The 19,898-nt window shown below is 41.0% G+C and overlaps 1 protein-coding gene across 2 annotated transcripts; it reads right to left on the minus strand.

Annotated features, from left to right (window-relative positions):
* Window positions 1-572: 572 nt before the first annotated feature.
* six6a (SIX homeobox 6a) lies at window positions 573-15,891 on the minus strand. 2 transcript variants are annotated; one of them, XM_055005520.1, is made up of 5 exons: window positions 15,877-15,891; window positions 9,496-9,589; window positions 6,397-6,459; window positions 2,523-6,141; window positions 573-1,396 (listed from the first exon to the last, which is right to left on the minus strand). In XM_055005520.1, the coding sequence occupies exons 4-5, from the start codon at window positions 3,092-3,094 to the stop codon at window positions 1,231-1,233; spliced, it is 738 nt and encodes a 245-aa protein (XP_054861495.1). In that variant the 5' UTR covers window positions 3,095-6,141; window positions 6,397-6,459; window positions 9,496-9,589; window positions 15,877-15,891; the 3' UTR covers window positions 573-1,230. The 2 variants fall into 2 exon arrangements, with proteins under 2 accessions (XP_054861495.1, XP_023141729.1); XM_023285961.3 differs by lacking the exon at window positions 15,877-15,891 and having other exon boundaries at window positions 9,496-9,710.
* Window positions 15,892-19,898: the final 4,007 nt, after the last annotated feature.

Here is a 19,898-nt window from a genome sequence, read left to right on the forward strand (position 1 = left end):
TGTCATTTTAAGAAAAATCTACATATGTGCATTAATGCTGCACAAATCCATCAGCGTATTTGCCTATATTGATTCAGCCGTAATGATAAATCCATCCTATCATTAGAGGGGTTGCAGCCCTTTTTATATTAATCAAAAGCTTCATTTGCACCATGCACGGTCTGATTGCTGGCGTCTTGGGAAAATGCGCACTTGCAACGTTCCAGCAGCCTGCATTTCCCTGCAATGTGCGTCCTCGTCCGTGTGCTGCGTAAAGCTCAGGTCCACGCAATCTGCTGTGTTTTGATCTCTATGATCTCTCTCGCAGATCATCCGGGTTAGTGAGCCGGCCTCACCGTGACCCCTCGCTGTCACCCTGCATTACAGGATGCTAAGCACGTTGGCCAATTAGGCCTCGCTGGAAAACGTGTCAGAGAATCTCGCTTCGTGGCACCAGAATCACCAAATCGTCTCTTTCTCATGCAAACAGCAAGTATATTCTCTATGATAATGTAAATTTTATTTTATTTTTACCATTTTATTCATCCTTTTTTTAAAACCCCCCACCCAGAAAATAAGACTAAGCTTTAAACTCTCTTCATCAACAATTATTTTATTAAGTTATCTTTACTGTTTTTTTTTCTTTTACTGAAACACATTTTCACTAAAGCGCGCATGCTCAACAGGTTTACCTGTGTACAAGGTAAGTATTAAAAACACCAAGCAAATGAATATGAAATTCGAAGAGACAGAGCAGATCGTTTTTAAATAGGCAAATAAACATTATTTATAAAACTTTGAAAGTAAAGTAAAAATATCACAGTTCTTTTTCAACATGAAATACCCACATAGAACAGCAGGTTAGGCGCGTTTGGATGCCCTCATCCCTTTTTCCTTTTTTTCTCGTTTTTTATTTTTCTTCTTTTTTTAACGTTTCTTCTCGTAGCGTTGGATTATTAGTCCGTGAAATGTGTTTCGTCCGTATTAAGTTCAGTTATCCACACGTGGGTAAAACGCAAAACAAAAAAAAAAGTACAGGCCTAAGAAGGATAAGGATGCAGTCCGCCGCAGATCACAGATCATCCTCGTGTTTTGGCAGCCGGCAAATATCAGTTTGTGTGTGTGTTTTTGTTGTTTAGGTTTATGTTTTGTTTGTTTTTTTTAAACTCAACGCAGGCACTATGACTTGTTTTATTAGATTGTCTTTCACTCGTATCTCCTTCAATTCATTAACACCCTTCGTTCTGCCCGTCAGATGTCACATTCACTGTCGCTGGAGGTGATGGAGATGGCCGAGGCGGCTGCTTTGCTGGACAGACTGGCCTCCGGACTGGACGAGTTCCCCAGGCGGTCTACGGTGCCGTCCTCGTCCGCCAGAGAGCGAACCGAGCCGCCGGACAGGACCTGCTGCTGGAGCCTGGCAGAGGACGGAGAGATGGGACAACATGGCATCAAAACATCCACCAGGCAGGGCGTTTCATCCTCACCAGCATCACCAAAAATTACACACACACACACACACACACACACACACACACACACACACACACACACACACACACACACACACACACACACACACACACACACACACACACACACACACACACACACACACGTATATATACACATGTTTTCCCCACAATTCCAGAAATACTCAATAGATTTTAAATATCCTGAAAATAAAAGAATTAAACTAATAAAACTACTTGAGCCCTGCAGCTGACTCTTTAAAATTTACCAATGTGAAATTATAAAAAATACATTTTAATATAATGTGCATGGTTATAAACACTAATTGTAAAAACAGACAGCAAATGAATTTTACAAATATCATTGCAATATCATAAATAATTTCATAATTATATAATAGGTGAATTACATACGTAATTTTACCTTATATAAGGCTATTTTAGCTTTAATAAAAACAATCAATAGCAGCTACATTACAACAGGCCTTTCAACAAAAACAACTGGCTGTAATTATATTTAGAAATTACACCATTAAACTGCGGATTTTTTTATATGCTAGATTTGCATTTTTATTATCATTATTGTTGTTATTATAGATCCATGGATCCACTGGCTTATAAAAATAAAAAAGGAATATTAATACAATAACATATTAAAGCTCAAATCTTCGTGCCAGTTGAAATGTTCCTGACTACTGTATCATTAAAGAACAAAAACATTTATCCAAAGTCCCAGCAACGCAAAAATTACAGGAGAAATTACAGAAAATCGTTGCAATTTTTTGTTGTCACCACTGCCTGCTGGCATTTCAACCCCTTCAGTATAATGTCAGTACAGACAAAGAGAGCAGCATGGATTTCAGGAGGAAAAATGATTGCAGGATGATGCTGAATATCCAGAATAGTGATTTCAGAACTACATGCCTCTAATCAGGCCTGTTTTACCACATTTTACTGGCTGTCTGTTAAACCACATGGTGCATAGATTGTTTTTCTTTTCTGCAGCTTAGAGTGATTGATTGGCTGCAGGTATGATCATCAGAAAGCATTTAAAGGATGCATGCAGCTCACCTGTTCTTCGCAGCCGCCGCTCTGTCTCTTTGTCTGCGATTTTTGAACCAGTTTCCTACTTGTGTGGGTGTAAGTCCAGTAGCCTGTGCAAGCTCCCTCTTTTTACTAGGATTTGGGTAGGGATCCTGCAAATACCATTCTCTTAGCAAGTGCCGGGTTCTCTCCTTGAAGCAGTGGGTTTTCTGCTCTCCATCCCAGATGGTTCTGGGAAGGGGAAACTTCTTCCTCACCCTGTATTTGTCCACCGGCCCCAGCGGGCGGCCCCGCAGCTTCTCAGCCTCCTGGTAGTGCGCTTCGAGCCACAGCGCCTGCAGCTTCGTGTGCGACTCTTTGGTGAACTTGTGGTTCTCTAGGATGTGGTAGAGTTCACGGAAATTGCCGGTGTGGAAGGCGACGACGGCGCGGGCCCTCAGCACCGACTCGTTCTTGTTGAGGACCTCGCAGGCCGCCGGAGCGACGGGCAGCGACCAGAGGAAGCGGCCCAGGCGCTCGACGTCGCCGCTCTCCTCCAGAGTCTCGCAGACCCCGGCGACCTGCTGGGGGCTGAAATTCAAGATGGGCAGCTGAAACATGGAGGCTTCTCCTGTGTTTCCCCTCTCCCCCTCCTTTCTCTCTCCTCGCTCGCTCTCTCTCTCTCTCTCCCCTCTCCTCCGCGTCGAGTCCTCCGCTTCTTCGCTCCGTGCGCCAAGGCAATCCAAGACGCCCGAAAAAACGAGGCAAATCCCAAAGTTACCGAACCAATCGTCTGACCAGTGGTGAGAAAAGCGCACACGCCGAGCGCCGCGGAGGAGGGACGATGGTGCGCGGAGGGGGCCTGGCTACCGCATCCTCGGGCTGGGCAAACTTGGCAGGCAAAGGGCTGAAGGTGCAAGACCAAAAAATTAAAGCCGGAGCGGCGATGTATTTTTCTAGGTAGGCTGGGGATTGAGTGTAGGAAAGAATTAAAGCCGGAGCTGAGATGTATTTTTAAGGGGGGGAGAAAAAGACAGTCAAGCCCCCTCCGATGATTTCCTATTGGACTTGGCAGATTGGCTGCCCGGTTGCCATGGATGCACGTCAATCACTGTCAAGTTCGGCCAATCGGGCGTAAAGGAGATCTCAGCACCTCCCTTTTCAGAAATAATATAAACATTTTGACCTTTTTGCTTCGCGTCTTCAAACGTTTAGCTGCCCCACCGTGCTTCCCAAACACCCTGCGCCTTTGTGTGGAAGAAAGACTCTTCAGTGCGCATAGTGAAGTGCCGGAACAGACAAACACGCTCAGCACAGTCTCCCTTCAGAGCTCTTGAAACAGACAAAATGACACATCCTCGCTGACTATAGACTATCCTGCCCCGAGGTAAAAATCACTAATACTACACAGTAGGTCTATATGTACATTTTAGACAACATGCCCTCATATCTGTAGCTGTGAACACTGTCTTTACTGTTTTTTTTCCCTACAGCCTCACTTCTGATAGGCTCTCTAGTCTCACCAGGCCTGTAATTGTCTTATTGGATGGGTTATAAAATCTAAATGTTTGCGTTGTGATTTTAAGAAAAAAAATCATTTTTGTCAACACATCTTAAGTCATATGTCAAATTCGAACTGTAGAAATGATTGAATGTGGCTTTTGTTTCAACATTTCAACAGGACTGTGAATTTGCAGCCAACGAACTCATCTTCGCAACCTTGAACACTTAGTCGAGGCTTCCCACATTTTTGTTTTTTAATTTTTTTGCCTCGACCTCACAAAAATCTTTATTTATCAGTCATATTTAATCAGATCAGCGCACAAGTCATGGTGATGTATGCTCCTTTATATCGGACATGAATAAATGCTCTTTTCTAGTTTAAAACACAGGCTAAATGATGGCTGTGTGTGTGAGATGTGCGCACTGACAGGAGATTTTTACGCACGTTTTTGTTTTTTTTTAATTTATTTTTTTTATTTTACAGTATCAGTGCCGGCAGCTCCAGCTCAGGGCGTTTGCGTGGAGTCTGTAAAACACGGCAGAGGGAGAAATATTTGTGTATATAGGATTATCGTGGCCCCGCCAGGCTACTCGGGTTTAGTATCAGACACACTCCGTTTTGTGCACAGGCTGATTTAGTAAATAAGAGGGCGGATAGATAGCGCAGATGGTTTGAAGTGTCGGGTCAGATTATTTCATGGCTGGATACAGTAGTAAAGTTCATTCTGACGGAAAAGCCTGATATTATTTTCACAGATACCCCCCTCCTCCTCCCTCTCTCTCTCTCTCTCTTCCTCTCTATTTCTCATGCATGCGCACTCATGCACGCACCACACACTCGAGCTTGAATCCCCTTCGGGTTTTTTTGCATGAATTATACGTGGACTCTTGATGCGGTGGTTATGAAATGCCTTCTGCACATGAAGCTGTTCATTCTCTTAATGGAGAACGCATCTTCATTACGCATTAAAAATAAAAAAACCTTAACAATCAAGAATTTGAATATCATCACTTAATGCTGATGGGGAAAATACATCCAAAAAAATATGCCTGCTTGGTTTAAAACAAATAGGCTGCGTCATCTTTAGAAATTTTCTGGCATTTAATGGAGGAGAAATGTTAATAAAATAAAATAAAATGAAAAAATTATTAAGTTAACTTCTGACTGTCGAGGTCGCCAATCATTCAACCATATTTTAACACCAAGCAGTAAATAAAGGATAAGAGCTCCATCAGATGAAGCAGTGGAAGTAAATTGTGAAGGCGACTGACAAGGTGCTGGCCTGAAATATTTAGCTGCATGTGAATATTTCATTCCTGCAGGCTTCTCGTCCCAATCTAAATTTACAAGGACTGCAATACTTTCTTTTTTTTTTTCCTCTAGGAAGCGCGCATCAATAAAACATGAACGAGTTTTGGATCGCTTAAACGGAGAGCTGGAAATAACAATTGTAGACCATGCTGTGTAAGCAACACGTCTGGCTTATAGGCACGTTTAAATCATTTATAACATGAAAAAAATAGAAAGTCTGGACACGTTTTTTTTCCCGTTCCTCATAGTGAATTTGTACTTTAGTGAGAATAAACAGGTGTTCTGTGCGTAAGAGTCTAATGGAAAAGATCGCAAATAGACCCTTTTCGTTCTATTTTCATTTTTTAATTGCATCGTGGTGGTGCTTTTCATTCTTTTTTTTTGCATTTTACCCTCTTTACGCAGTGATAAATGTTACATGTCATGTTAAATATAATCAGTGGTTATATCACAGTGAGTTCAGGCCTATGTCACTGCGTCGGAAAGGCCTCCTGACACCAATATCTCCGCACATTCAGCACAGCAACACAGTGGATCTCATTCAAACACGTCTATTTTTTCTTTCTTTTGTCCATTTGTTTCATGCATCCATCTGCCATCCCTGCACTGCTCAGTCACACAGAACAGAACTCCATGTTGTTATCTAACATTAGATTTCTATATTAGATCTGATATTTCTCTCATCTGTTTTAATGGGTTGTAGCTACACAGATAGAAATAATATGTAGACACCTTCTTACCAAATTCCCAGAAATCTTGGATTAGATATCAGGTGAAGAAGATTTAAATCCAAGTGGTGGCGTTGAGGTACAGGAGGAGGCAGGAATACTGTGACCCAGGCAAAACTGTGGCCTGAAAAAAGAAACAGAAAGTTAATTCAGCACTTTTCTGACAGCAGCAGCAGCAACAACAACAACAAAAAAAAACATCTGCAATATTAGTTGCAGGGTTGTTTCACTGATTTGCAGTAGTTTTACTTTTATCTTGTCAACCTTCGGCAGATGTTACAGACAAGCAAAATGAGTTTTATTGCAATAAATAAAAGCAAAATATTAAACTTATGATTTTCATTAAGCATTTAGAAAAAAAAGACACATTTTCACTGACCTTTAGTAAGTGAGTCTTTCATCAGCTGCAGTTTCCAAGTTCAAGGAGGCTCAACATTTTTACCTTCGTATCAAAGCAAAATAACATTAGATTCTCATTTATCATTGTGCACACACTTACTTATTACTTTAACAATTATGAGCTTCTGCAGTGTGGACTACCTCTGTACCCATTCTCATATGATATATTCTTTGCTGACTTTTATTGATGCAATTGCAAGTTTAGCTCAGAAGAACCACAAACAGGGAGATTCTCATAATTGTCTCTCTGTGTTCAAGTCTGGTTTTAACTTATGTCCAAAAACTAATGGCCTGTGTGGATAAATGAAGTTGAACTGAAATCTGGAAGTGCTCTGTAACACCTCACATATAGTGCAGCTGCAGTAGCTGCTGTCATGCCAACAGCTACAGATTCGCTGCATTAAATAGTTTGACAGTATCCTTGGCAGAGAGGAACAGCTTGATATATGACTATTTCTCAAGAAGGGCAACAGCTCAAGTGACAAGTAGCTACACAGAGAGGACTACAAGGTGAAGAGAGGTGTAGAGAACCTTGGTGCAGACCACTGCTCAGTTTCCTCCCAGGTTATCATAAGAGATGAGTACATTTACTTTGCGTCATCATTAGCATGTAGCTGGGTCGTAGCTTGCCCTGGGCAGAGGGAGGGAAGGAGTGGGGGAACAGTTACATGCGAACAGGCTGGAAATGACCCAGATTCCCCAGGATCACTGGAGCAGACGAGACGCTACAAGAGCCTGTCACCAACAGCCATCCTGCCACTATCCCATACAGACCTACAGTACCTTCCTCTGCCCATCTGCTCTCCCCCCCACATCACTGATGCTCCTCGTGTCCATAAGCCCAGTGAGATGTATGCAAACATGCACACAGGCACAACAAAGAGTTTGCTCACAACAAACACCACTGGTAAATGTCAATCTGACTCAGAAACGCATCATATCACCTCGGTGCACTTTCACTGTAAATATCCTCTGATCTGTTTGTGTAGAAACAGCATTCAAACATCATCAAGAGAAATCAGGCAGTGAACGAAAACAATGCACAGTATATTGCTAATTGCCTGCACGGGGCACTTCTGCGTGGCAAAGATGGATGATTCAAACATTTCTGTGTCTGTTCTCACTGCCGCCTGCTTGACTGAGCTGTTTTGTTGACTTCTCCCTGCACAACAGAGCGTTTTAACTTCGAGTCAGCTGTCCCGGCGCAGGATTAACTTTCCAATTAAGATATCATGTCAGCAACACCACCAATAACCCCTGGATGACCCGGATGTATTTAAAAGGCCTGCCTCATGCGGCGGGAGTTAAAGAGGAGTCACTTCACTCATATGTTGCCTCGTGGCTCCACGGTGACAGAAGGGTTAAGCCAAAGCTCTTTCAGAGTTGTGTTTTCAGACCCATTTGCCCCCGGGGGCAGCACTAGCTCTCGATGCTACGCTTAATCTGTGGATTTGTGGTAACAGAGAAGACTTCTTATCCACTGACCCATTGGCCCCTAGTGTACGTAATCCAGTGCCTTTCAGTCACACAGCCCTGCTGACACGGATAGAGGAGAGCCAGAACACTACAGCAGTCAGTGTGGGGGCGCACACACATGCCAGCCCTGCCCTGACACACATACTGTTCCCCCAAGCTTTTGTTTCACAGGGCATCTAATATGCAGCACAGCCAGACTGCTGTTATTATAATCAGTGCACATGATATTTGACCTTATACCTACTAAGCCAATTCACATTGGAATGGTGTATAGAATATGTAAATGCATAATGCCTATTTCAGAGCTGAGACATGACAGCAGCACTGAATATTCATAATGGAGTGTACATTCTCAATGCTAATATGAAAAGAGTCATTTATCCACAGAACAGTGCATCATGCACACAGTGAGGACATACAAAGGCCCTGTACCTTGGTCAAAGAGATTTTCTGTTGTGTAAATCTCTGCAGTGCTTCTACATATTACAAAAGGCTTTACCAACCATCTGTGGCCTGCAAATGTAACTTCATTGAATCCTGCTATTGTCAAGCAGCACAAATGTGAGATCCTATATCGAAGGTTTTTTTTGCCAGCATCTCAATGTTTTATCTTCCCTGCAGGTCGCAAATGTAAGCAATGGGACTACATTTGGCTGTTGGAAACAAACAATACAGTGAGAGTGAACCTCGAATCCTTGGCAGAAAGCCATTAGGAATACCTTGAAACCTACCCTTTTTTTTCAAAAACACATTTGCAGAGCATGTTATAGAGTGCATGCAATTATTACATCCATTCCACTCTTGAATGCAGTCAATTTCTGGCCAGATAAAGGGCTAAATGAAACTAGGGAGAGTGCATGGTGCACACAGCAGCGCTTTATATAACCTGTGTTTGTGAGTGTTTGTGTAAGAGGCAGAGCAATAGCGGGCAGAAATTGCAAATGAACAAATGCATGCATCACCTATAGCACTTGTACATAAAGTGATTGTGTGTGTGAGGCAGCATTTTGCTGTTAGAGCTAAAATGCCAGCCGGGTAATTATACAACATGCATGAAATTGAAATTGAACGCTTTCTACATATGTTAAATTGGCCTCCAGTTGTTTTCAGTCACTCCCTTGTTTTTAGCCACAAGCATCAAGTGTAACAGTGAATGAAAGTAAACTGTGCAAAGTGTAGTATTTTCTACGACGCCACACAAGGGTCCAGCTGTCAAACCTGAGTGCTGTATGAGAAGATATATAAAAAAGAGAGAGAGAGAAAAGCTCCCAGTGAATGTCGTGCATTGACGCCACAACAGACAAACTGTCAAAACAGGTGGGTTGATTGAATGCTTGGTCTTTAGACCTTCCTCTGCAGCCACCCACACACTATCTCTGTGTCCCTTTATCTGTTTTATTCACTAACACACATTACAATACAAGAGGCTGGCAATAGAAAAGAATGAAGGCTTCACTTTTACACAACAACTAAATGATCACAATTCAATCAATTATTGAGGTCTAATATTATACCTGTACATTGAAAGTTTCTGATTGTAACACCATTATTGCCAGTAACAAAAAAGAAAGCCTCTGAATAGTTTCTTACTAGGAATACACACCTACAGCAAACCTCTTGCCTTGATTCTGTCCAGAAATGTTCCCCATAGTCTCCTCACTGCTTTCTTCACCGGTGGGGACAGTGGTCACCGTCTCCTAAAAAAAAAGAAAAAGTAAAAAATACTGCCCATGTCATAGGATCTTGACGACACCCAAAGGTGACAGGAGTCAAAACTCATCACAGTCAGGAGGTCCTCTGGCGCCAGGGAGCTACATGATGCGTGAGTCGGGGCACAGGTCACAACGCCGCAGCAAAGCCGCCTGGGCCTCACCTCCACTTCACATTGTCTAAGACCCTCAGCTCCTACACACACGCGCACACACACACACACACACACACACACACACACACACACACACACACACACACACACACACATACAGCACACAAACATAACACACATGACTGCCAATAAATGTCTCCTCTAGCAACATACTTTGCTCTTTTGTCTGCACTATCACAGCTTTTTCTGCAGTGACCTTTACACGTATCTCTTTAAGATGTGCGTGATTTAATGTGTTGTATGCGAGTAGGAAAGAAGAAGGAGGAAAAAAAACACAGCCAGTGCTACAAACACTTCTGCTTTCTTGTGCATATACAGTACGACGTGCAGGATTAATGCCTTGCATTTACTTCTAAGTATTACACTTCACTTCACATATTCAGGCAATTTGACAGAGAGAGGGAGAGAGAAAAATAAAATAAAAACAGAATGCTAAATTGTATCTATTAGCTTGGGTAAAATGATTCACACTGAGTCCCTTCACAGTGGATTCACCCTGAGGCAGAAATTACTTTATAGTAAAAGCTACTCTCATCGCTCCTATACTATCAAGAAGACTTCTTTAAGTTGATTAGCTTCCATAAAACAGGATTGTTTCTTCGACCTAGTGTTTATTAGTGCCAACCACAGATGAGCAGCAATCTGCGAGCTGCGGCGAGGCTCACACCACAGAGGAGCTTCTGAATACAATGCAGCACTGTTACGCTCAGGGTTTATTGAAAAGTGAGGATGTTTTCATTGCCTCAGGTTGGTTGTTATTTTCTAATCAAGGAGCATATTCACTTTCATCCATTTAATGTGGTTTGAAATAAAAAATAATACATTTTTGTCATTGGACACAAAACATTATTTTAAATCCTGCAAAATCTGCAGCAAACAACTGCGTCAGCGTGAATTCTGCTTGTAGATTTGGATGAAATTGTAGATATGGCAACTATTAGGGCCTGTATCGGACCTAAACTTGTCAGTAATAATCTGCCTGCTGGTTGAAAATGGGGCACCAACTCAGATTCAGGAGATGTCACCACTATGAGGAGTCCAGGCCGGGGATATCCTGGATTTCTGGACTCTTTAATGTCTGTCAGCTGTACTTTATTGATGGCTTATGTCAAATGCCATTCTGACAGAGCTCATTAGGATGAAGGGAATCGTCTAGGTAGAGGCAGGAGAAGGCAGAGCTGGCGAGCTGCCTGATCACTGTGTGCACAAAGCTCACCAGTGTACCTAGAGGGTGATGCCTCTGACAGGAGTTAGCTGACAGGGCTGTGTGTGTGTGTGTTTGTGTTTGTGTGATCCACAGAGGAGGGGGTAACGTGGGTGCAGAAAGAAAGTATATGTGTATGTGTTGATGTCATTGCTTGAGTTACCGGGTGTCACTGAGCAGGTCTCTGCTTGATGCCAAGACTCCAAACACAAGTGACAGGCTGAGAGTCATCTCGCTTTCGCCACTCACACATACTCAAATATTTATCCGTACGCAGTCCTCTCAGTGCACTGCGTGGCATCAGCAGTCTTGTGCTACAAGGACAAGGCCCTGTGGAGACTTCAGGGACCTTGAGAAGATGAGTCAAATGATTTCCTCGCTGGTCCCTGCTCTTCTCTGCCACACTGTAACTCTAACATCCACGAAAAGCCTTTTAAAAAGACACAAAGATGACATTTTATTTGCAGCTCTATCGTCACTCGTGGTATGGCTACTCGTATAGGAAAGATACATTTTACACATCGTCATTCAGTGATTATTCTCCTGTAGCCTGCAGCCTGGGTTTCATACTACTCTAAACAGCTGAATCCGTATTTGCTATGGCCAGCGGCATTGCTGATGAGCTCAGACTGTTATGTGACATCTTAATATACTGATTAAAAATGCATGTTTGGAGGGTAAGCAGAGGGGTGCTCTGGGTGCTCCTGCCAGGGAAGATTAAATCATTCTACTTAACAGGCATGCTGGGGATTCGGGTCAATGTAAATGAGCAAGCTTTAAGACACAAAAGTCAGCCGTGGATTTTCTAACAAGAAAAAACAATAATATCAAAGCAAAGATCACCGGATGTGATTAATAAAAGGATCACGTGTATGGTGAGCTGTGGTGATGGTGATAAGACAGTGCTAAGTCATGCTGAAACCAGCCAGAGCGACATTTGAAGACATTAACGTTTCATTCTCAGTCGCTTCAAGAAAAAAAAAGTCTCTTTTAAATTAGATATAAAGGTTGGATTCAGTCATGAAAGGGAGATAAATGCATCACAACAGCTAATATGGTGATAAAAAAATGTGATATAAGTTTGTTGGCGATCTCATCAGCACTCAGTTTCATTAACATCCTGCCAAACAATTTGGCACAAGGCAGCACAGCAGCACTGATAGCAGCAGGGAGGCTGAGCCAAAAAAACTCGACACTGCTTATACCATCTTATCTTAGAAGTTGTGTGGAGCCTCGCCAGAGAGATGCGGCTGCTAATCCATTCAGCCAAAACAAGTGTAAATACAGGGTTTGAGCTGAGCCCATCAATAACCGTCACTCTTTCTTTGTCAGACACAAACAATAATACAGTTTAATTTAAAACGCACATTTGTACAACCTGTGAACAGACAAAAGAAAAAAAAAGAAAAAATACAGAGTTTAGCTAACTGAATTGAAATATGACATAAAATTGTATTGTTTATTTATTTATGGATTTGTCAGATTTCTAAAGGTCTGATTGCTTAAATATTCATTAAATAATTCATATAATACCTGTAATTTTGACGCATTTTCATGTTCATTTTCCCTAACTCCATCTCCATATTTGACAGCTAATAAATGATAACAAATAAATAACACTGTTACTGAATTAAACAGAATTTATCAAAGAGCTGCAAATGTAATTGCTCAATATTACAGTTTTTGTTTTCTGTTCAGTTTAATGAAATATGCCCAATCAACACTTTAACTGAGTCACTTGCAGTGTCGACTCAACAGGCTAATTAAAAAAAAAAAAAAAAAAAAAAAAAACACAATAGCCAAAATAGAGACAATTACTAAAGTCACTATAAATATTCAAAAAGTCCAGAAAAGATGAGAAAAATTAATGGTCTATGTGCAATAATGCCACAAGTGGTTTGACTTCCTCTGTGAAAACAACATATGTCAGGTTCTTTAGCTAATGCAAGCTATATCAGAGGTTATTTTACTATCAAATGTGAAGCCTATATCTTGCTCCTGACAGTTTGTCAGCCTTCCACATATAAAGGGATGCCATTGTATACAGTATCTTTCTCTTTTTTTGTACCTCAGTGGGTTCCTGACAGTTTTTAGCATCACCATTTACAATGTTCCGAATGCTTTTAGAAACACTGACTGTCATGGCCTTGTGCTGAATAATACAGCTTTACAGAGAGCAAGGGAATTTTCCTCAGGGCACAGGTGTGCTCTGATAGTCTCATAAGCCCCTGGCAGCACAAAGAAAGAAAGATGCTTCCTTGGTGAAAAGGAATAGGGAGGCACAAGGTGGAGAAACAGATCAACAATGGCTTCTTCGTTTGGGTGTATTCGGTTTTGACCTTCAGACGGAGCTTTGAATAAATGCGACACCGAGGGGGAAATCTAAAATCCCGATGACCCTGAGTCTCTAAACCCCTATGCTGGCTTGGAATGAATACGTGATGTTCAAAGATGTAATACGTTTTCAGACAAACGGAGAGATGAAGTGTGCGGGTAAGGCCTCTCCATAATCAGCAGCACCAGCAGCTGCAGTCACTTCTCTTTATGCATTTATACCCTTCAAGACAGAAGTGCCGCAAACATATACCTAAAAATGATCATAAAAATTCATAGGCATTGTGCCTGTCATGCATGTGGCTCTGTACTTGAGTGTAATGTCTTAAAAAGCTATACAACCACCTACTTTCTTGCACAGTCTGCTGGATTATGATTGGATTACTTCACTACAGTTACATAAATATTTGTGGACATTTGACACTATTATTGACTCAATTTCCAATATGTCTACAACTACTCTCTTAACATCTATCTGCTGAAGGGTCAAGTGTGGCTGTTTGGGGCTAAGATGCTTGACATGCAGTGACAGGACTGATAAGGTAAGTGGTCAGACTGCTAAGTCAGGGAGTCAGAAAATAGACAAGACACATATCAAATGAGGGGAGAAGCTGAAGGAAGTGTTTGCTCAGGAAAATTCAATGAGTCAGTTGGAAATAAAATGTCCAGTAACCTCAATATTGGGGTTTAATTGCAGTATGAAATTAACCTAAAAACATACACAGTGTAGATTGTATTTGAAAATATCAATGTTTCAAAGGAAAAACCTCCTAAGCAGCGATGCCTGCAAGGAGGTGGGGGTTCAGAGAAATCCTGCCTGTCCTTGTGTGTCACTTACCAGCCACAGGAAAAGATTTTTTTTTTTTTTTTTTTTGCTGATAGCGCAAAGTGTCTCCATGAGGCTAATACTTTATGTCAGATTCTACACTAACTGGCACATTAGAAAGAGGGGATCTACCTTTACTTTCTCAAATAAAAGCATATTTTCCTCTTTTACCTCGGCAGTTAGCAGCAGCAGCGAGGTTTTTCAGGATCAACGCGGTTGAAAAGCTGATGACTAGGTTCTTAGTAGGTGCTAGAGGTGTAGTGTAGAATCCTCCATCATTCACCCTGTTTTGTCTATTTTCTCTTCATTTTATTATCCACACTTCAGCAACGAGGAGGGCTGGATGATAAGTGAATTGATGGCAGGGTGGAGTGGCGGTGGCGGTAGAGGGGTGGGATGGAAGAGCAAGGAGGGGGTGATAAGCAAGAAAACAAAACAAAACAAAAAAAAGGGAAAACAGACAAGGAGTGCCAAGCTCTGAAAACTGGCATGCTGCAGTTGTGTGTCAGTCACCTAGCAACAAGTACCACCCATCACTTTACCCCCCGCTTCCCCATCTCCCGCTGCGCTCTCTAATTCAACAAATCTGCTCAGAATGTATGGCTGCTCCTCTAACAAAATGTATTCTGCGCTGGGGGCTAAGGATGTGGGCCTCCGCTGAACACGCCACTCAGCTGCCCATTGACCACCGGGGCCTTTCTCTGCACACACTAAGGAGCGAGGGACAAAGACCCTGAAAGCAGGGGCAGCTCCACAGAGAAAACATTTGCTTGTAATTGTGTTTGACTGCATAATGAAAATGATGTTCTTTTTTAATTTGGGCTTGTTAAGGCCACACTATTTTCCTTTGGTCACCTGACTATTGTAAAGAACCAACCCCTCACTTGCCCTATGGGGCACAGAGGGGGGAAATATTGAAAATGGTCCAAAAGACCTCCCCACTCTTTACTTTAACCCCTCTTGTGTTTCAAGTGTTCTCTGGTAAAAACATAAATATGTAGACTCTGTTCATTACAGGATGGGAGAGCATGCTAGAATGAGTTCTTTTTTTCATTTCTACAGAGAGGATAATGACAGCGAGGCACACACAGACGCACACACAAACACCAATGGGAGCGCAGCAATGCTTGTCCTGAGTTGTGAAGCATTGAGAAGGTTAGCATTCCTGGTCCTACTTCAGTGAAACAGGCCATTAGTGGGAGCATCGGGCTAGCACCCAAAAGAGTGCTTCAATGGACACATTCACATCCAGTGATTATTTGCACTTTTTAGACCCCGATTTCCTGTTTTATTAATGTGTGTTTTCCACATTCATTTGGCTTTCTCCTTTTACTGCTCACTGCTCTCCTGTGACCATAGGTGAGGAGCGTTCAGATGAAAGTCTGGGCCCTGAATAGAGAAAATTTAAAACACCCTTTGGTTTAATTGTGGTTTGAGAAGGCTGCACTGTGCCACATTTTGTTAAAAAAAAAAAAAAAAAAAAGCCTACCACTGGCTTTCTTTGGTAATTTTTATGTCATGCTCCTTTATCATTTCGGTCATGTCACTTACGATTTATGTCAGAAGCTGATGTGTCTTCGAATCCCTCAAGGTTTCCATTTATCCTTCTTATGGACATCTATTCAGTGATTTAATTGGTTTAAGTTGGGGTCCCGTTTTCACGGTCATCCCTGGGAAACCCCTCGATAAAGCGTGAGTCCTCTGAGAGGTCACAGGTAGAAGAAAAAGGGCTGACCTCTTCTCAGTGATATTCAGGCGTGTGCTCCGGGTTTCTGTCCTGAAGGCTGGGCTGCAGCGTTGGCTCGTGTGACCCTGACGATGAACCGAGGCCTTCTCGACAAACAGCAGCACCCTTTCTCTGCAGGTGCAAACATCAGTCATTCATGAACCCAGCTCATGTTATGAAATGTCACAGTATTTGTAGAAATAAGAGATCATCATTCAGCGTGCTATGTTAAACAGTCACCTGAAGCTCACTGCTGTCCAGTTTATCTTCTTATATATAAGGTATATAAATTCAGGGCTTCATATGATTAAAATCTTCCATCACTCTATATGGAATCCTTTAAGAACAACAAACGCTAAGTTACCAGTTTAGCTTAAAACCTATGCAATCCAATGCAACAACACTGCATTAGATTGAAAATAATCCTGCTTTCATAAAGATTAAAATGTTTTAAATAGCTTTTTTTTCAACTTCGTGAACATTTTCTGTTGAACTTTACTGTTATGTTTAATGTCTTGCTCACTACATTGATTTAAGTGAGGGAATGCTAAATATTAAAGACATCCTGCAGTATAATACAACAACTAGGACTCTGAAACAGTCTCCACAACTGAGCACAATGTCCATAAAGGCTGAGTAGATTGCAAGAGTTTTTTTCATTACACTGCAAACATTTAGCACACAATTTACAAGACAAACTTTTACGTATTTTACCCATTTCAGTGAAGTAAATTCCAGTCAAGTCTAAAAGCTTCTTTGTATGTATGTGAAAATTCTGAAGATGTAATGTTGCCATAAAGCAGCCATGATCAGTGATTACCTACAATGGATTTATGCAACCACAGATATTAAAATGATTATTATTTTGGTAGAAAATATGGTCCAACCTGTGTATATATAAAACCTGACTACAGCTGAAAGGATCCCTGGAATAATAGATTTATCGACTGACAGAAAATTATTCAACAACCCACTTGATGATTTTAAGTTTTGATATTTTTCAAGTTAAAAAAAAGCAAAATATTTTCTGGTTCTGACGTGACGATTTGCTGCTTTACTCCATTCAGTTGTAGCTGAATACCTTGAGTTTTGTCATATAAAACAAGCAATCCGAAGATGTCACCTTGGGCTCAGGGAAATCTGAATAGGCATTTTCAGAATTAACTGACGATTTAGAGATTAAACAACTGATTAATTGTGCCTATAATAAGCAGATGAAAGGATAATGATAATAAATGGTAGATATCAACCAACCCTTATTTGGACCAAATGAACAAGAAGGTTTCACACTCCACGATGAGATAAATTTCTTCCTCAAGGTGTAAGTACTTTGAGATTAAAAGCAAATCTCCTCACAGCTTGTTCTGTGCTGTTGAGGCTGAGCACGTGGAAAGAGTGAATAGTCTGAGGGGTCAGACGGGACTGACTTAAGTCGAAGGATGCTGTCAGACTGGAGTGGCTGGAGGGTCTGCGGTAACACCCCTCACACTGAAGATTAACAAGTTTCAGCAGCCCAACTGACGAGGCCCCCGTTTTCATTTGTTTCGTTTTTGAGTGTCAACAAGTGAGCGCGTCTGTCTGTGTGGGCATTTTCAGGACTTTCACCATAAGGACTCCAACTCTGACACCAATTAAAGAGATTATGTCTTAAGATGAGAGGAAAACTATAGGCTAGTCGTGTGTTAGCGCAGTGATTGCTTTTGACAGGGTCACAGGGTACCGTGCAACAGTGCATGACCTCGACAGGACGCTGCTGCTTTTACTGGGATGAAAGCAAAGAAAAAGAAAGTAATTACTTTGCAGACACTGAGACCCAGAGCTTCGATGGATGAATGTTCACCCTCAGTGACAATGAAAATAGATTATCTGACATGGCAAAAAAAGCATGTGTAGATATAAGGAGTATGTAAAAGCCAATAATAACATTTCTGAGCTGATATGGCTGCAGATCTCCTTTCAAACAGCTTATATAAGTCAGCATGAGATGAATAAAATTGGAATAGGTTTATGTCTGAAATAAAGTAACTATATTTATACCAATTTGCTTTTCATGACTCTTGAAGGTGCATAATAATTAAGTTCACAGTAATCTGGGCGTCTACGAAGAACCATGGTGCAAATTTCATAACACAAATGGCTGTATGTTTTCTATTTTCACTGTCATTCACACAACAGGTTTTATTATAATACATGACACCAAAAACGCATGAGCAGCTTCTGCCAGTCAAGTTGTATGTTCCTTATGAAGACTAACAGACTAAATATGACTTATCAACAAGGCCCAGGCCACATAATAAATTCTATGACTTCCCTGATTACTGTTTATTAATTGCAAAATTTTATAATGCAGCAAGTAGATGAGAAATAAAAACCTCCTGTAGTGACATTTCATACATGCATTTATTTTATCAAAGAGCTACAAAGGTAAACTGAAGAATATAATTTTTTTCCCTCGTTATAAAAGCTCAAACTAATTTTTAATCAGTAAAGTGGCATTTTTCTGCCTGTGTCATTTTTCCTAAAAGGTGACGAAAGCACAGCTAGCTTACTGGTTTTGCACTTTTCCTCTTACTCCTACTTCTAATAAGCAACAGCGAAAATAAATACATAGTGCTATCCCTGTAGCTGGATCATTTTCAGGCCATACTCTGGAAGTTTTTAATAGATTCCTACCTTGACGTGGAGGGCAGGTTCATCCTGACTCAGTTTTGTGCCAACAGAAGGAAACTCAGAGGCCTCCTCCTCCTCCTCCTCCTCCTCCTCCTCCTCTATATTTTCCTTTTTTTCCCTCCTTGTTGCGTGTTTTCATGTTAATTGGCAGCAGTTGAACTGTGAGCCGTAAATCAAGAAGTGCAGAGTGTATAATGAGTCGGACCACCCAGGAAAACTATTTTCTCTGCACTTTCTTAGCAGACAATGTGAGGATACTCAAGTGTGCCATGCTCCGAAAGCCATGAATGAACATTCACAAGAGCAGTACTCCCCTGCTGCCACATTTCCAGCTTTTTTTTTCTGCTGAGCAGAACATGAAGCAAGCTGAGACAGAAGTTTGAGGTCCCATTTTAGGCAATAAAATAAATAATTTAAATAAGAGCTAAACTATCGGAACACACAATTAGCCAATTAATCTATAAAAATCCCTCTAATTCTGAAAAAGGTGTACATTTAGGCCATTCATCCAAGATTTTCACAAAAGATCTCTTTGGTCTATTAAAAACGAGAAGATTTTGTTGATTATTTCACCAATATTAACCTTTTTTCCCCCAATACAAAGCAAGAGTTACATCTTAAATTCCACAAAGAAGTCAACTTAAAGCAGGCTTTGTGATAAAAAGTAAGAAAAAAATAACATAAAAAGACATTTCCCTTTACAAGTCCTTTGAAAAAAATCCACCAAAAAAATTCTTGCAATATGCCTAAAAAAAGTTTTTTTCCTCCATATAAGAGCAGATTCTCGGCACTGAAAGCAGTGCTATAATTGTCTTCCATTATGGAACCTCACAAAGCTAGACCATTGGCTACTAAAATACCAAGGTTAATCTTGATTAAATGTCTTTCCAGAGCACAAAAAGCATGTTTTACATAAAACATCCTTCAAGGGGATTGAAGCATGATGTTGGAAAAATATATAAAATATTGCTAATGGCAAGGCCAAGCATCCCAATTCTCAAATGAAAGGTATCAGAGATTAAAGAAAACCATTACAAATCAACACAGTACTAATATGTCTGTATCTGCCCTATTATCCTAAGCCCCAATTCCAGTCACACCAGGAAGCCAAAGCTGCAACTTTAGTCTCTCTTCAACGTACATTTTAAGACTTTACGTGAATGGTTATCAATGCAGCTGCGGTACTTGAGCATTTTCTGACTGTTTATTGTAAGAGACAAGTTTTGTATCCTTAAGATGTGGCTCACAATAGCCTAAATGCTGTAGAAGAAAAATTAAAACAGACTTACATTTTTCTTCATGTGTAGAATTCTTACATAAAAACAAGCTGTGAAGGGGACTATTAAATATAAGCTATTTCT

Source organism: Amphiprion ocellaris, chromosome 20 (genome assembly GCF_022539595.1).
Source record: "Amphiprion ocellaris isolate individual 3 ecotype Okinawa chromosome 20, ASM2253959v1, whole genome shotgun sequence".
NCBI classification, from domain to species: domain Eukaryota; kingdom Metazoa; phylum Chordata; class Actinopteri; family Pomacentridae; genus Amphiprion; species Amphiprion ocellaris.